The sequence below is a fragment of the Cebidichthys violaceus genome, unplaced genomic scaffold (assembly GCF_023349555.1).
Source record: "Cebidichthys violaceus isolate CVI_PGR_0920_01 unplaced genomic scaffold, fCebVio1.0.p SCAF_5, whole genome shotgun sequence".
Lineage (NCBI taxonomy): Eukaryota > Metazoa > Chordata > Actinopteri > Perciformes > Stichaeidae > Cebidichthys > Cebidichthys violaceus.
Genome location: NW_027176705.1, coordinates 18,743,615 through 18,761,142, shown reverse-complemented (window position 1 = coordinate 18,761,142; position 17,528 = coordinate 18,743,615). Strand labels below are relative to the sequence as shown.

At 42.8% G+C, this 17,528-nt stretch overlaps 1 protein-coding gene across 3 annotated transcripts in view; it reads left to right on the top strand.

Annotated features, from left to right (window-relative positions):
• lrrk1 (leucine-rich repeat kinase 1) overlaps positions 1-17,528 on the top strand; it is a 67,756-nt gene that overhangs the window by 9,986 nt on the left and 40,242 nt on the right. For all 3 annotated transcript variants that reach the window (XM_068731163.1, XM_068731162.1, XM_068731164.1), the window contains 5 exons: positions 6,194-6,384; positions 12,545-12,716; positions 13,193-13,372; positions 15,030-15,166; positions 15,463-15,689. In XM_068731163.1, the coding sequence (XP_068587264.1) occupies positions 6,194-6,384; positions 12,545-12,716; positions 13,193-13,372; positions 15,030-15,166; positions 15,463-15,689 (907 nt within the window). The remainder of the gene's footprint in view (positions 1-6,193; positions 6,385-12,544; positions 12,717-13,192; positions 13,373-15,029; positions 15,167-15,462; positions 15,690-17,528) is intronic.

Below are 17,528 nucleotides of genomic sequence, written 5' to 3'. Positions count from 1 at the left end.
GAGTCCGTGTCCGTTCTGGGCTGCTGGTGAATCATGGAGGTGCGACCCGCTCCCTGTGTAGATATAAATGGCTTTTTCTAAGCCAACGAAAACATAAGGATTCTTAGTTTCAGGCGATTATACACTCATTAAAACATGGTTATGAATAATATATTCAATATCTGCTAATAAACCCCCTTAATGTTACACACTGTTCCTTTTAAAGTTGCTACTTTTGTTCATTATGTTTACCCAATTTATAGTTCCATTTCATTGACAATAAATAGAGTGCTTTATTAAATTTAAATTTTCACAATGCTTTTAAATGGCGGACTCCACACTTCGTATGCCTTCCAGAGATGAATACTTTGAAAGATCCCTTCTTAACTGCAGCGTTTCATGAAAAGAGGAAGCTTGTGGTGGGATCTTCCATTGGCCTTTAGGATCACTGGGTCAACAGAGACGCATGAAGCTGTTAAGCGACAACGAGCGTTTGGTATCTGTGAAATCCCTCTGACTTTATCAAACAAGTAATACCGAACAGATGCATTTTGATTCAATCATTGCGTATTGATTGTGTGTACGGTCGAGTGTGAATGATTCAGTCGGGCTTGTACTGTAAGCGGTGCCAGTGTTTTGTTTTTTTCGAGGGAAAGTGAAACCACTGATTAATGTTTGGAATGGAGATGTGGAAATTCCCCTGAAAGCTTCACTCTGTTTCTGATCAACGGCACTCGGGAACACCTGCTGATATGTGACGGTCATTTAGTAAAATACTGATCACTGAGTGTTTGTGGTTCTCCATCGGCATGTAGAGAAGTGTTGAGAGCCGAACGTTTCCATTGAGACCGCTGAATGAAGTTCTGTTCGGCAGCGGACGGCCTTTTTGTTGCCCGATCAGACGGAGCGTTTTTCTTTTTTTTCAGTTTGCTTACGTTAAAAAAAATGTTACTTAGCAACCATGGAATGAGTGCTATTATTAGGTTAACACAAACCATGAACTGTGCTCTACCTACTAGTTAATACGGTTTAAATGAAAACAACTTACCCGAGATCTCAAGTCCTGCCCTAATTTGCCTCCAGGCCTGCTGTTTTCTGTTTAGATCATGGTAGCTCGGGTACTACTCGTGTAAATATAAACATAATGTTAGATGACAGTGCGGAGGAGCTCCGTCAATTTTAATCGAGCTGTATTCACTGTGTCTAGCAAGCCACCCGTCGGCTGGTTTACTACAGCTGTATGAACACAAAATAAACCGATTTGGCCGTCATCATGAAAAGTAAAAAAAAATAAAAAATAATACTAAAATAAAATAAATATTAATATTTATCTACTGATCTGTGCTATAAATGTATAAAACCATTTCAAGCATTTTTATAATCAAAATTGCTGAATTAGCGCAAACAGAGAAGAGACATGCGACGAGCTGTTCCTCACCTCTCCTGCACACACTGTAATATTTGTAGACACTTTTATTATATGTCCTTTCTTTCCATGGAATAGGTAATGTATCTCACGTCTGTGTAGAACATATTTAGTGTTGCTGATCTGACATTAAACCGCAGTGAAAAAGCACAGAGGGGCAAACAGTACCTCCGCCTCACTGAAGGGGGCGAGCGAGAGCCCACGGGTCGGGTTCATCGCGTCAAGCTGCACAGAGCAGATCGACCCAGACAGGAAGTCAGACACCGATAAGGGATAGAGCATCCGGTCATTTTTCAAAAATAAAACACTACGTGCAGCCGGATCGCGGCGCACACGCTCCCGGTGGAATCAAATATGTACTTTACCTATGTGTGTGTAAAGAATGCTGATATGAAATGTGGAAAAACAACCAGTAGTCAATGTGCAAGCTGCCAATTGAATGGTGATTTAAGCTTCTCTATTGGGTTCATATATTTGTAAATCTGACTTATGTAGAGTCAGAGCCTCACCAGACACCAACCTCACCGCACTGCCTCTACCATACCTCATGTTAATAGAGACCGGACCGTGTGTGTGTGTGTGTGTGTGTGTGTGTGTGTGTGTGTGTGTGTGTGTAAACCATATGGTACAAACAATTTCTGCCATGTGAACTGATGATCCTCAAGTCTCCTCCTCCTCCTCTCTAGTCACAGCCACAGCTGATCAGCCTGATGTTGTTTGTTCATGTAGCAGAAGAGTGTGTGTTCCCTTTGATCTCTAAACTGAAACCTGACTCAACCACACTGACGAATAAAAGGGGACATTCAGTAATGGAGGAGATGTTGGCAGCCTCATCCCTCTCCATTCCTCTTCTTTTAGCTTTCCCAGACAGACAGTGTAATGGCGTGATCGTGGTGTAATGGCGTGATCGTGGTGTAATGGCGTGATCGGGGAGTATTGATGGTTGATGGGAGGTGCACATGTGTCTAATGGTTTCACTCCCTCAGGATTTGTCATATAGCCTCAGCAGGCCAGTCAAGACTCTTTGTCTTAATTATTCATAGGGAAGCCTGTGGGCTGCAGGCAGCAGGCGCACGTAGCTGAAACACAGCTGAAAGAGGAAACAGAAGTGTTCGCGGGTGAAAGGAATGACCAACGTAACTGACAGCGAGGCCCACATTCACCAGCATTTATTCTGGGTTTGAGTTATGAGCAAAGGTTTCATCTTATTCACCAAGAAAGGTGTCGATACCAGATACAGTGTGAAGTGCAGAGACGGGCCTGACCATGAGAACCATGGAGTCGACCAGCGGTTACCAACTGAGTTCTAAATGAACAGGCTGATTCTGTACAAAGTCATTCACTCCTTGTACTGCTGGAGGCCAGGAAACACTTGCTGTGGTCTGACTCCGGTTTGCACAGGCCTGATATTACCTGAGGAAGTGCCTGGAGCCATGCGTGTCCGCCTACACTGTGTCTAGTAGAGCTCATGGATCTATTACTCAAACTGGTCTTTGTATTTCAGCGTCTAATCGGTTCCTTAAACATCACGCCCCCCCCACCAACGCAGCCCCTTGCATTCTTCATCGCAGCGCTGTTTATGGTCTGAATGCTCGGTTAGGTAGGTGTCAGAGTAAGGGTCATTATTGTAAGCCTCTGATGGGATTTAGGAATATCTGATGTGCTGGCAACCATAGGTTTAGTCGCCACACAATACTCTGTCACAATATTACCGGTGACGCTGGTCGTATGACGATGGATCTTTCACATACATTGGTCCCGTCTCACAGTAAGACATGTTCACAGTCTTCATGCCAGAGAGTGATTTATTGAGTTGAATGTGTGCAATCTTACAAATATCTTGGGACAATTATCGACTCAAAACTGAACTTTGAAGCAAACTGTGTAGCCGTGTCCAAAAAGGGGCTCCACGATGACCTTTATTTTATCGTGCTTTTATTGAATCGATTTCATCTTTCTCTTTGGTGTCGTATTTTGGAAACTCCTTTTTAAAGAACAGAAACTCTCTGTACCAAATTGTGAAGTGGTCCAGCAGGCTGATTGGTGAGTCACAGCTTCACTCAGAGTCCCCGTACACCAGACAACAGGATAACCGGCTCCATTTTAAAGGACGACTCCCACCCTCTGCACAGAGAGTTTCAGCTTCCTCCTTCCTAGACGGCGGTACATGGTCCCACGGTGTAGAACAAAGCGGTATTAAAAACAGCTTTGTTCCAGCAGCCATCACTCAGGTGAACAACTCATAGCAACAGTGCACAGATGCTATAGAAGCAACTTTTTTTTTGTACGTATTTATTGATTGATTGATTGACTGATTTGTAGCCTTGTGTACTTTTATCACGTTTGTCTTGTTGTCTTGTGTCTATTGTAATGTGTGTCGAGATGGATGCCTCGCTCTCTATTGCAAACCAGGTCTGCCTACGGGTACAAATAAAAGGAACCTGAACCTGAACCTTTGTAGAACGACAGGAGGGAGTGTGAGAGATTGCCCATAGGTTTGAGGAGTTAGTTCGTTGTGGAGAAGAGGACCTTGGGGTCGGCGGAACCAGAGTGGATGATGCCAGAGTAGTAGGTGCGTGTTGACGCCACACTGATCTGGATGTATTTGATTAAAACGCCTGTGGTGGTAAAATGGTTTTCTTCCATTCTGAAAACACGGGAGCGAAGCAGATGACGAGATGAGGACGGACATGCTTTCTGTCGGGGGGGGGGGAAATAGTTTTCATGTGACTTCTAATGATTATTCCTTACTTAGATTCGTTGATCATGCGTTTTCTAATCTACTTTGAACTTTGGCCTTTGGATAGACAGGAGCAGAGTTTTCTGCTTATCATGGGAACAAAGGGGGGCAACTTCCATTTGATAGGGCCTTATAGAGAACCGATGGTTACCTGATTTTATGTAAACATCCCTCGGCCACAGGGAGCTGGACAGCTGGACTTTGATTGATACGTAGTTTCTGCTGAGGAGGGTGATCCTCCGCTCAGACAGGCATTTAAGAAGGACCTTCTTAGAGAGAAGGCAGAGTCTTCCTTTGTTCTGCCATGGGTGAAGGAACGCTCTCTGCTACACAGCTGTATCGTAATCTATGACTCTGTTTTATTAATCTGTTAATTAATCATTCATTTTTATATCTTATCCTGTAATAAATCCTTAAAAGACAGAAAAGCTTAAGATACTTTTTTTTGATTTCTCACAAGGAAGTGCTTTAATTTCCACCACACTTTCTATCGTAACAATCAATCTGACATTCCTCAACATTGACACCTTGCAGCCTTACAGGTATGTTGAGCTCGAGAGAGAGCAGAACTTTGGGTTGACGTTCATATAGTGCACAGGATCATGTCACACAGGCTCCACCTGGTGCTATGCATTTAATGAAGATGTTCTGCAAAATGCTAAACTATCACTACACAGCGTAACAGTGTAAACATTGTCCTAACCAGCAGACGCTTCACTTTAGGTTGATGCCACACAGAGTCTTTTGCTTCCTGCTTGTACGCCGAGATTGTCATTATCTGGCTTATTCATGCGGTTTGTTCTCCTAACACTGGTGATGAATTACACTGCACCCCAAATTCTGACTATGAACACTTCCTTTCCATAAACCCATAAAAGCAATGCATTAAAGAGACCTCGACACAGCCTGCCTTCACTGTGACACCTCAGTCAATGAACAGACATCATAACTGAAATGGAAAAACTTTTCTTTCTCTCTGTCTGACGGTTCACACACTACCAAAGACATACAGTCCCCCCCCCCCCCCACCCCTCCATCCTCTGCCTCATACACAGTCTCTCGCTCCCTGCATCATGTCTATGGACATTACGTCTTTAGATGTGATATATTCTAGCCGTTGTGTCCTAACGGCAAGCTTGCGTAACATCGGCGCTCTCTGTCCACACTGAATCCAATAAATATGCGCTTCTTCTGTGCGCTCCAGAGATGTAAACTCTTAAAGGATGGCTGATACCTTCGATAGTTCTACGTTTGTAATTTATAGACAGAAAACACGTTTGATTTTGTGATATTTACTGGAAACGACATACAATAAAGCCAACGGCTATGGTTCTTATTTCCCTTGATAAGACTGCTGCCACCTTATTTATGTTTTTGTAGTGAAATGAGGAGGTATCCTATTGATGATCTCCTCATTTTAGCTTCACCAGTCACAAGTTCTTTCCCTTTTAGGTCAATTGTGTGTTGTGTATTAGCAGAACACCTAGCCGTACGTTTTTATTTATTTATAGTTTAGCTCACATCCCATTTTCCAATATTGCACAAACTGTAACAATGCCTTATTTGCTCGCTGTACTCCAACATGCACTAATTCAATTTTCTCATGAATCCTCTGGAAATGAAAACATTCTCTACACATGTTGCTGGGAAGCCCCAGTGCTTCAACCATATACCATCATTAGCTCTGGAAAAATTGGATCTAAATACTTGATATTGTTATGTTGAGCACAAGAGTATTGACATTATTATTTGCCTTTGAAATAATGTGAGTTCAGTGTCAAGTGCTTATTTTACCTGCCACTATTTCTCTTTCACAGTGTGCACTAATTCATTCAGCTGTACTCTTCATGCCATGAGAGCATCCTTTAATAAGGTGACCTAGTTCTGGGCGCATGCTGCTAACAGGACTGCAGTAATACGATGTGTTCAACCTGCATGCTTGGCTTACTGCCACAAACCTCCATGTGTTCCCTCTTCTCCTTCACAAATACTCTTTAACTCCCATTTGGCCCCTAAAGTCCATCTGTGTCTGTCCTCTGCTCCACCAGGCCCTGGGGAGGAAATGGGAGCCAAGGCATCGCTGGTGGAGGGTCCGGGGCCCGGCTCTGCGCTGGTTCCTTCTCCCACTCTGGAGAACATCCAAGCGGCATATGAGGACAGAGAGGGGGAGGCTGCCAGGGAGCTGATCCAACAAGCCTGCTGTGTGGAGTGCAGCGCAGGGATGCCTCACATCAACGGGGTGAGCTCACTCAAATTATACACGACAGTCACTTTGTCACGGCCATCACTGTGACATCAGGGGCGATGTGGAGTGGAAACTTGGGTAACAGTGAAATGATGGTGGCAACGATGTTTTTGCTTTGATTATGTTCTGTGCACAGTCAGTCGGTGTGGTTGAGTACCCCTCTGTTAGAATGGAATGACAAATCTCTTGGGACTCTTGTATGACTGTAGTTACAGTATGTGTATGTGGTAATTAAAATGTAATGACAGTCAGCATTGGCTATTTTGAAAACTTCAGTCCACAATCCAAATGTAAACCGAAATTTGAAACGCAAGATTGGAAGTTGCACTCAGTTGGTAATGTAAAAACTAGTGCTGGCTGGGCAAGTTAACGCGTTAACGCATTAATTAATTAACTCCGACAATTATTTTATCGCGCAGTTACGCAGTTTTTAAAAAAATGCAATACACACCGTTTTGATGCCAGCAAATCACCCAAACAAACTGTGGAGGGAGGCTTCGGCAGACTACGTTGATGCAGCGTGTGGGAGAAGTAGAGATAAACAAAAGCAAGACAAGCTAACAAATGCCACAGAGAAGTGGATAGATACAAACTGCAGGGCGATTAGTGTTGTGGAAGATGTCGGTCTGAGGAACGTTCTTAGGATCAACGAATGACGGTACGTTTGAGCCTCCCTCCAGACGCACCGTCACAAGAAGAACACACGAGTTCTATGAAAAGGAGAGGACTACAAAAGAGACGGCGTTACAACGTCACCAACTGTTGCTCTCACTGGAGACTACTGGACATCGCTGGGTAACCATCATCACCTCGGAGTTACAGTGCATTATATTGATGAACAGTGGGAGCTGCATTCACATGCTCTGACTGGAATGAAAACAGAAGACAGACGTTTTGCTGAAACGTGCGCAGAACATTTTATTCATGTTGCACAGCAGTGAAACATTTCAAATAAAGTCAGCACACTGAGCACAGGTAGTAAAGAAATATAACTGCTACTGTGTAAAGGAATACTGCTGTTATAAAGCACCTTATTTGTTTAAAGTGTTTGTAAACCAAATGTTATTGCACTTTTGTTCATATGGCAGTACTTTTAAAATAAATGTGCGCTATAAACTACTTTTGAATTCATTGAACTTAGCGCACAACAATGCGATTAAAAATTGTAATCGTTGCTCAGCACTAGTAAAATCAGTTGAAGGGATCAAATGACCTTACACAGCAAGTCTGAAATAAAATTTTAGTCTGCTATCCAAAACTTATGAAATCACTTAATACAACTTGGTGGCAGTGGGGATCTAAAGCAGCAGTAGTAGTAGTTCTCAAACTGGTTCAGGATCCCTATAAGGGTGCAATATAAGTCTAAGTGGTCTCCAGATAGTTACCAGTATAGATTATATCCTATAATCTTTGCTTTTTCTTATTTAGAAATAACGGTGCTAACTAGAACCATATGGGGTTCTTCAGCTTGTCCCCATAACCTGTCTCCATGTCATACAGACATAGTTCTTAAGAAATTATAGTGTCCCCAAACATTTTTGGTTCCTGGTAGAACCATTTAAAAATCTTACACCTGGAACTCTTTCAGAGAGTTCTACCTAGAACCCAATATACAATGTTATACCTACAACTTTCTCTGAGAGGTTCTACAGTAAACCCTTCTGTGGTGAAATGGTTCCATCCAGTACCTGCCAAGGGGTTTCATCTAGAACCCAACCAGGGTTCTTTATGAGGCTCCTAGGACCGGATATGGTGTAATGCACCTCAACACTCATGGTTCACATCTAGAGTTTTTAGGGTGTTTGGTAGGCGTGGAAGGTATAAAGGTATATAAAGTATACTACCAATGAATTTTGCTGACCGGTAGAGCCTAGAGATGCACAAATCGATCGGCGGCTGATCATATTTTTTTGCAGGTCACATTTACACGTGTGTTGGTGAGTGAAGTCCAAAATATGCCGTGGAGGAACAACCTCAAATCATCACACCGTGGCTGATGGGCGTCAAGTAAATGCTGCAGGTTGTGTCCATGTTTTCATAGAGAGAGAGAGATCAGGAGATATTTACTTAGTTTTTCTTGATGGTGGTGAGGGGGATTTGTGTAAGGTAAAAAGGGAACATCAACATATACTTTGTGGTGTAAACTTATTAGAATCAAACAGACAAGTCCATAAGAAAATACAGTTTCCCATTTTATTTACATCCAATTCAGTTTGTGTATTCCTCACAAGGCCAGTGTGGTCCTGCTATGGAGGAAGCCAGATCTTGTCTTATAAGGGAACTTATATTTCTTGTTTTCCACACATATTGTAAGTCAGTGGCTATTTCCCATATCAAGGACCTCACTATTAGCCCAGGTAATCTCTTTTTATACTAAAAGTCCATCCTGATTGAGGTTATGAGCCTGAAGTCCCAAGTAATATTGCCATAAATTAACAGGATGTTTTGGATTGTTTTTTTGTGGAGAAACTCTCTAATTTGACGAACTAGAAAGAGTTCTGTTTTTTTCTGTAAAAGATAGGAGGGTATCTGAACAACTCTTTCATTAGAGCCAAAATATGCCAATGTTTGGCAAAGTGCTTTACAGAGGCAAAAAAGAAATCTGGAAGGGAACACACAACAACAAATAGTACCAGGAAGTAAACTCTAAAATTACATCGGAAAACATGTTCATACCATGTTCTTGGAAGACTTCCTGTGGGCTAAGTGGGTCATACAGTATGTGTCAAAATCTTCTTCTGGGAAGAAAACCCTTATGTCAGTAGCTTTGGTTGGAAACTGTCAGCAGTCAATAGAGTCAGTGAGACAAGTTTTAACGAGATCAATATACAGGAGGGGTTGGGGTAAATTAAGGATTCTCAGGTTCTGTTGCGATTCATGTTTTTAAAAGAAAGGAAAAGGAGGGTGTTTCAAGGTGCATTGTGTAAGATCAGGAGATGAGCGAAAACACCTTTTCTTTGTGGAAAAGTCTTTAGTGTTGTCCTTTGCTCTTCTTCAAATGAAGAAATCCTCTCCAATTCTGATAGAAGTGATGACATTGTAGCAGCTAAGCTAACCTCTTTAGGAGCCACCACAGTCTCCTCTCCGTGTTGTCGCACACACCTAAGCCCCGCCCCTAACTGCCGGTAGCTCCTCACGGGACGCTGATTGGTCCAGACACAAACCCATTACTTGAACAAGATGGATTTTTGCCTGATATGTAATCTCGCAATTCTTGCATGATCTCGTGGCAAGAATCTAATTGCTGTGCATTGTGTTAGATCTGGTCACATGCTCCAAACAAAAAGTGGGCAGCATTTTACCTCTACTACTGGATCCATTCGATCTAAATGTATTGTGATCAGTTACTAAATGAAGGAAACTACTAACTAACAACAGGGCAAGAATTCACATAATTCAAGAGAATCGATCAAAATAACACTGTAGTCTTCTAATCTTCGCGTGTGGTGTCAGCCTGTAGTTTAGGTTGGACTTCTGTTTGTTTACTGTGCCACATTTAGACAAATTTTTTTTATCAAAAATATTGAAATATGCCAATTCTGATATGTTCAAGAAGTGATGCACTTGGTCAGGGTCTTTTTTAAAAACTCAAACCAACCTGGCCCGTTACGCAAGCCAATCCGCATCGCTCAACCCACAACAATATACGTTACTCAACCATCTGAACCCACACGACCCACAAATGAGACGACTAATGAGATTTTGGTCGGACAAGAGCATATCGACCAACCAATCAAAAGGTGTCAGCCCCCTGAAGTGTTTTTCTTTGCTTCTGTAATGTGTCCTAGTTACATTATTTAGAGATGTTCCCTCTGGTGGAGCAGTGCTCTGTGTTTGTATTTGGGTTATCAGAAGTGAGTGGGAGTGAGCCTCTCTGCAGATTGGGCCGGTTCCATTTCTGCATACATCTATTGATATGAGAAAACATACAACATTGTCAAAAAATCTGTTGCTGGCATTTCCATCAGAGTCTGACTAATTGATTAACTGACAGCAATTTTGCAAAACATTTTTTTCATTTTTTTCATCAGGTCAGCATTTTAATGGTCCCGTACTTTGGTTTATGACCAAATACCTGCAAAATTAATGACATTCCAATCAGAGGTTTGTCAAATGAAATAATACGGCTCCTACAAACATCATGAAGAGAAATCTATTGCATTTTGTAAATAATATAGGTTTTGGTTAACTTCTTGCCCTTCCATCGCTTTTGTTTTTTTACCTGCCATTTCTCTTCTACTCTAGCTGCACTACCACACACAGAGTTCAGGGTTAGTCAAGTCAGAGTTCAGGGTTAGTAAAGTCAGGGTTAGTAAAGTCAGAGTTCAGGAGGGTTAGTCGAGTCAGAGTTCAGGAGGGTTAGTCGAGTCAGAGTTCAGGAGGGTTAGTTGAGTCAGAGTTCAGGGTTAGGCTCAGAGTTCGTTAACCTTCTTTCTGAAACAGGGTCCTGCTTTACTTTTGTAGAGCTTCACAACATTTGAAATGAATTTCACGGCTGCACTTGAAACATTTAGGCCTTCAGTCCTGGCAAAATGTCGAGGCTGAGCCCCTGTCAATTTCACCCCAGGTAAACATTACACCCGCTAAACCTTAGCATGCAGATGTTAGCATTTAGCTCATGTGGCAAACTATCTTACCTTTTTATATTCATGGCCTCTGCTCAGTTCCAGTGCTAGTCCAGGTCCCCAAAAAAATGTTAGCCTTGTTTTTACTTGTAAGACTCGTGTTCAGTATCTGGGATGTGAAAGCTGTCAAATCAATAAGGAGTGTGCTTTCTGGTTATAGTTTGCTTCTAAATTACAATTACACCAAGTCACCAAGTGTCTCTATTGACTTCATAATCACACCAGAGGGCAGTAGAGGGGGCTGTATCAGCATCTGGTTCAAAAGTAGTTAAGCTGACTTCACTATCAATCAGCTCAGGAGCTGAAAATGTTTGAGCGACAAACACAAACGAGTCACTCTGCCCTCCGTTTCCTCCACCCTTTTCTATTTGTTAATGTCTATAGCCAGCCACAGTGTCAGCCTATGTATCAGTCCTGTGTACGATAATGGATCTTAAAAAGAGTGCAGTGATTCCACTGACCACATTACTATACATCGTTATCGGCCTAGACTGCTGCTATAGGCCTGCAGATTGTAAAGCCCTCTGAGACAGATTTGTGATTTTGGGCTGTACAAAATAATTATAATTGATATTGTATAATGTGTGTATGTGTGTGTGTGTGTGTGTGTGTGTGTGTGTGTGTGTGTGTGTGTGTGTGTGTGTGTGTGTGTATATATATAGATAGATATAGATATATAGATAGAGATATATATATATATCTATCTATCTATCTATCTATATCTCGTATATCTCGTATATCTAGATAGATATAGATATAGATAGATAGATAGATATCTATCTATCTATCTATCTATCTATCTATCTATCTATCTATCTATCTATCTATCGATATCTCGTGCTGGGCAATGATTACAAATTTTTTTATTGCGATTAATCGCATGATTTTCTGTGATTAATCAAATTTTTAATTCAACAATGAATTCAAAAGTAGTGTATTGCGCACTTTAATTTTAAAATAACCAGTCTATGTTCAGTAGCTATGTTTAGTCTGTGAAGTCCATGTTTGTACTGGATTTCCTTTATGAGAATCTCAGTCAAAACAACACTTTCAGTGATGCAGGTTGGGTAGTTACACAATGACAAAAATAACTGCATTTGTCCATTCCACCCACCCCAAATACTCTCATTGGTTGAGACGTGTGATGACGCCCATCCCAAGCCAATACTGATCAACATTCTGATCAACATCCCACCCCTCCTGTGACCCATGGTTTGTCTGTATGTGTATTCAGAGCCAGTAAGCAACGGACTTTCAAAATAATAATAATTAAAAAAAAAAAACTGCGTTAATGTACGCTAAAATAATTGGCGGCATTAATTGGTTAATGCATTAACACGATAATAACGCGTTAACTTGCCCATCCCTAATAAAATATATATTTTTTTAAATAAAATGTATATATCATCAATCTGACATGTATGAACGTTAGTCTCATTGTGTGTGTGTGTGTGTGTGTGTGTGTGTGTGTGTGTGTGTGTGTGTGTGTGTGTGTGTGTGTGTGTGTGTGTGTGTGTGTGTTGTCACAGGTGCGTCTCCTGTGTTTGGCCACTCAGCATGGTGATCTGCAGAGTGTGTGTTACCTCCTGAAAGAAGCCCGTATCGCTGTGCCCCAGGAGCCATCCAACAGCAACCCAGCCATCCTGGCAGCATACTACGGCCACGCCAGCCTGGTCAAAGAGCTGCTGGACTCCATACCTGGTAGGAGGGAAAGAAACGGCTCAACAGTCACAGTATTATGGATCAGGACAAGCCTTTTGTTTCGTTAATAACATGCGTTCATTCATTTCTAAATGGAAGTCTAGTTGATGTCCTGCAGTTTATTTAATGACATATTTGTAGTGTTCCTGTTTCTGCTTTAACGCCTTACAATAAAGAAAGACGGGGAGCTCTACCACTTTGATGTCAAAGTCCATTAACTGTAGTATGGATAGTACTACTCAGTGTATCATGTCCCCTGTGTCTCTGAACAAGCTGTTGAGTCTGAACAATTACCCCGACCATGTCATAGTGATTATCAGGGTGATCTCAGCTTGGACTTAAAGACTAAAAACCAAAAACTATCACTGGTGAAATAATCTGTCTGACAGAAAACCATGAGTGGTTGACTATGAAGTACAGTATGTCCTCTCTGCTGATCTCCCCTCACTGGTTTTGGGTCTCCGCCTCCCTCTCAGGTCCATGTCTGAGGAGAGACTTGCTGAACTGGATGCTGGCCACCTCTTGCCAGCAGGGTCACCTGGACGTGGTCCGGCTGCTGGTCAACGGCTACGAAGCCGATGCCAAGGACTGTGCCATCCACAGCGACGAGTTTGCCGTCATCACTGGGCTGCCGCTGTACGCTGCCGCACGAGCAGGTAGGGAGACGCATCAGTCCACGCCATCTGAGCTTCGACCACAGCAAACGGTTGGAACATGACATTTTTTGTCTGTTCTATTGATGCAAACATTATTTCTACAGGGCCTTCAAAAAGTGTCCAAGTCCTGAAAATACAGAGAAATACTGACATGGGTGCTTTCCATCCAGCTAACGGGGCTCTAGCATCTTCGTAGCTAACGACAGCTGTCTCGTTGTCGTCGTGCTTTCTTGCGATTGGCTCAGCTGTTTCAGAGCAATGAGACCAGCGATGTGATTAGCTGAGAGTCTCTTTATTCATCACCACACCATCCGATCTATGTCCAGCTTCACCCAGCCCGATCGCACTCCGTGCTGCTGCGCCTACGTGAACCAAAATAGCAGACGCTTTGTCGTTACTTCCAAAAATGAAAGGTGTTAATGAACATCTGGCACACAGCAGCTCCAGACTGATGCTGGGTAGACGTCGCATTCTGCCAGATCGGTTGTCTTGATATTTAAGGGGGACTCGGGCAAAATTGAAACGACTGCACATTGATAGTGACAGCGCGACGGTTACTAGGCGCTCTAACGCGGCGAGATAATGCTGCTATACGTTTTGGTACTATGGTTCCCATGTTTTATTGGCTTTGGGAAATGTAAACAGTAAGTATGATGTTGCCTTGAAGTTAGTGAGTTAGCTGTGGGCTACAAATAGAGCTTGTTTTAAGCTTATATCCGTTTACATTTAGTCCCACTGTTTCTGTTAAAAGTCTACTGAATGACTCTCTGTTCAGCTCCTGTCTGCAATAAATGGTAAATGGACATGGGGGACACAGTAGCAGTGGGAAACGCAATGGAGAGAGACAGGAGCACTGCCATGGTCTGACACCTCCGGCCTGGTTAAGTGGAGGTGAAGGAGTATGAACTTAAATCTTGTTTGAATAAACTTTATTTAAATGGTCACAGGACAAACGGACTGAGGGTTCCATGAGTGTTAAAGGCACAATTTAACCTTAATAAAAATCAGATCGTAAGCACACATTCAAGAGGAAGCTACCAAAATAGAGAACCCCAAAAAAACATTAATATAGCGAGGCCCTTCCACCTGCTGAGGAGGAGGGATTAACTTTGAATGCTGTGTTGACAAACCCAAGTCAATGTGTCTGTTTAATGAAACATACCAGATGAATCAAAATGTAGTGTCCAACCAGCTTGAGATCACGAACAAATCAGGAAGCCTCAGAACGCCTTAAAAGGTTTTTCTAACATTAATAACATTTTATTCTTCGTGATTTTGGACTTTTTATGAACCTGCCTGAGATACCTATGATTTGTGTTTTCACACAGTAAGCTCCCACACAGCCTACAGTGGCCATGTGCACACGGCCCTCTTAATGTACACCTGAGAATAGCGGACAATGAGATCTTCAAATGCTGAACAACTGCAAGACAAAAGCACGCGTTGGAAACATGTCAATGTATTTACAGAAGAGCTGGAGCAGTACTGGACACTGAGACACTGAGTGAAAACTGTCCCCTCTGTTGCTGTGAACCCATGAAGTGTGTGTGTGTGTGTGTGTGTGTGTGTGTGTGTGTGTGTGTGTGTGTGTGTGTGTGTGTGTGTGTGTGTGTGTGTGTGTGTGTGTGTGTGTGTGAACATTTGTGTTGCGTTGCAGGTAATGAGGAGATAGCTCGCTTCCTGCTGAAGAACGGAGCAGGATTCTCCTCATACACCCTGATGGACCATCCGGTCTTCAGCAAACACCTCCTCAGACTCAAACTACAGGAAACCTCCAGCGCAGGAGGAGAGGAGGTCTGTGGTCTGGAACCAAAGGGGTTACTGAAAATGTGTTTCTGAACCGATGCATGCGAGGCTGTCAGAGCAGAGCGCCATCGTTAATCAGGACTTATAATTAACAATAGATCGCTTAGATCTCTTGTGCTTTCAAACATCACAGAAGTTTAAATTTGAATTGTGTTCAGAGCATAGAACATATATAGGAAGTGATGTCACCGAGTGGTTTGTGGACTGACGTTCTGAAACCTTGAGTTTGGCATTTTGGCCACCACGCCTTGTTTTTCTTGCTACCGTGTCGTCTGTGTGTCCAGGCTGTCGCCGTGCGCTGGAGAGGTCTGCAACTGCCCTGGTTGGAGCTGGACTGGTTCATGGATGTCTCCTCCCGGATCACCCACCTGGATCTGTCATCCAACAGCCTGGCTGCCCTGCCCTCCGTGGTGCCCTGGGGTCTCATCCACCTGCAGACTCTGGATCTTTCCAACAATCTGCTGATTGAGCTTCCAGCTGCTCAAAACTCCCAGGAGGTCATCTGCTCAAGGTACATGTGGCACAAGGTTTTCTGGCCGAGAACCAGCTGTGACAAATATGTTTTCACAGAACATCAGGGTAGCAGCTGGTCAGTGTACTTCATCTTCAATATGATGGATAGCTGTGATGTATAACCACATACACCTCGGCTATGACATCTAATTCCTCTGCACTTTCAGTATCACTCGGCATCTAAGATTTTTTATTATTTATTTTTTTTTAGACCAATGTGTTATCATGGTTGCTTAGCGACAAGTTCACGAGGGGAACAGTTAACGAAGTTAGCTGCTACTCAAATTCATCCCACTGGCGCTGGACACTTTCTCTGTGGTGGCACAATTAATGGCAAAATACAAATAATGTAAATAAAGAGACAAATAATGAAATCAATAAAATGCTAGCCTGTGAAGAAAAGAAAATTCTGGCTGCTGGTGTATGTTCCTTAGCAACCGCCTCCGTTATGAGCAGCCAGCCAAGGAGGGCCCATTTCATTTAGAACAGAACGGATATTGCCATAATTGGTTACTGTCTTATAAAAGCAGTAGCTCACTTTAGGCTGTAATATGTTGTGATTACATTGGTTGCCTATTTGAAGCCGATATAATCGCAGGTTACGCTGTTTATTCAAAATGAGTGTAACTAGCAAGCAGTATATAGCGTAGTTCAGCAGCATGGTATTCTACTGCATGTTGATGGATCGGTGATACTAATCAATCAATATGGTGACAGGATGCATGAAGATGCAGCGGCCAGGAGCTCCCAACCTCACTACAACTTTGTGTTCATTTGTTATCCTTCGTTAGTGACACACACACATGGCCTCTGAAAGAAAAACTCCAGGCATGCTAACTTGTCACTTTTTAGCGAAATTTGCCGTTTTAGATCCAAAATTGGTCAAATTTGGAGTGGGGGTGTCTTTTTTCTTCTTCTTTTCTTTCTAGCTTATAGGGACTACAACTTGCTAAGTTCATTCATTTTCATTATACAACACATGGTTACACAGCGAAATGCAAGTTGTAGTCCCTTTATGCTCGACGAGAAAAACGAAACGAAAGCTATTTACATGGTGGGGTGTGGGGTGGAGGATGAATGAAGGAGTCTGACAGCCTGAAGAAAGAAGCTTCTCCATAGTCTGGAGGTTCAGCAGCGGATACTTCTGTATCTCTTGTCAGACGGCAGCAGGGTGAACAGGCTGTGGCTGGGTGGGTTTTGTCTTTTCATATCCTTTGAGCTCTTCAGAGGCTCCTCTTCTCACCAATATCACTGATGCTCAGTAGATGGAACCAATGACCTTCTGGTGTCAATCCCCCGCTGTAGAGCCTCCTGTCCTGAGCCGTACACATCCCATCTCAGTTTGTAATGTTTCCAGTCAGGATGATTTCTAATGCTCCGCTGTAAAAGTTAACAAGAACTTTGCTCTGGAATTTTGCCTTCTTAAAGTCCCAGTGAAATGGAAGTTAGAGTGTCTTTACATCTGTACTATGACGCATTTCACAGAGAAATGGAGGAGTGTTGAGTTACAAGAGGTATTTAAATCAAATCCTTTGCATTTGGTCTGACTGCTGAAAAGTAGGTGGGTTTAGAGTTTAGGGTGATACGAAGCTACAGAGGACTGTTGAATCCACACACACACACACACACACACACACACAGACACACACACACACACACACACACACACACACACACACACACACACACACCTCCCTGACCTGTCGTTAGATCAGGAGGAGGACGAGGGAGAAAGGGGAACCGGCTCTGTGTCACTGCAGTGGGGACACACATCCCTTCCTACCCCTCTCCACTTTGCTCTGTTGGCTCTTTTGTCGGTTTTATATGACCGGTCGCC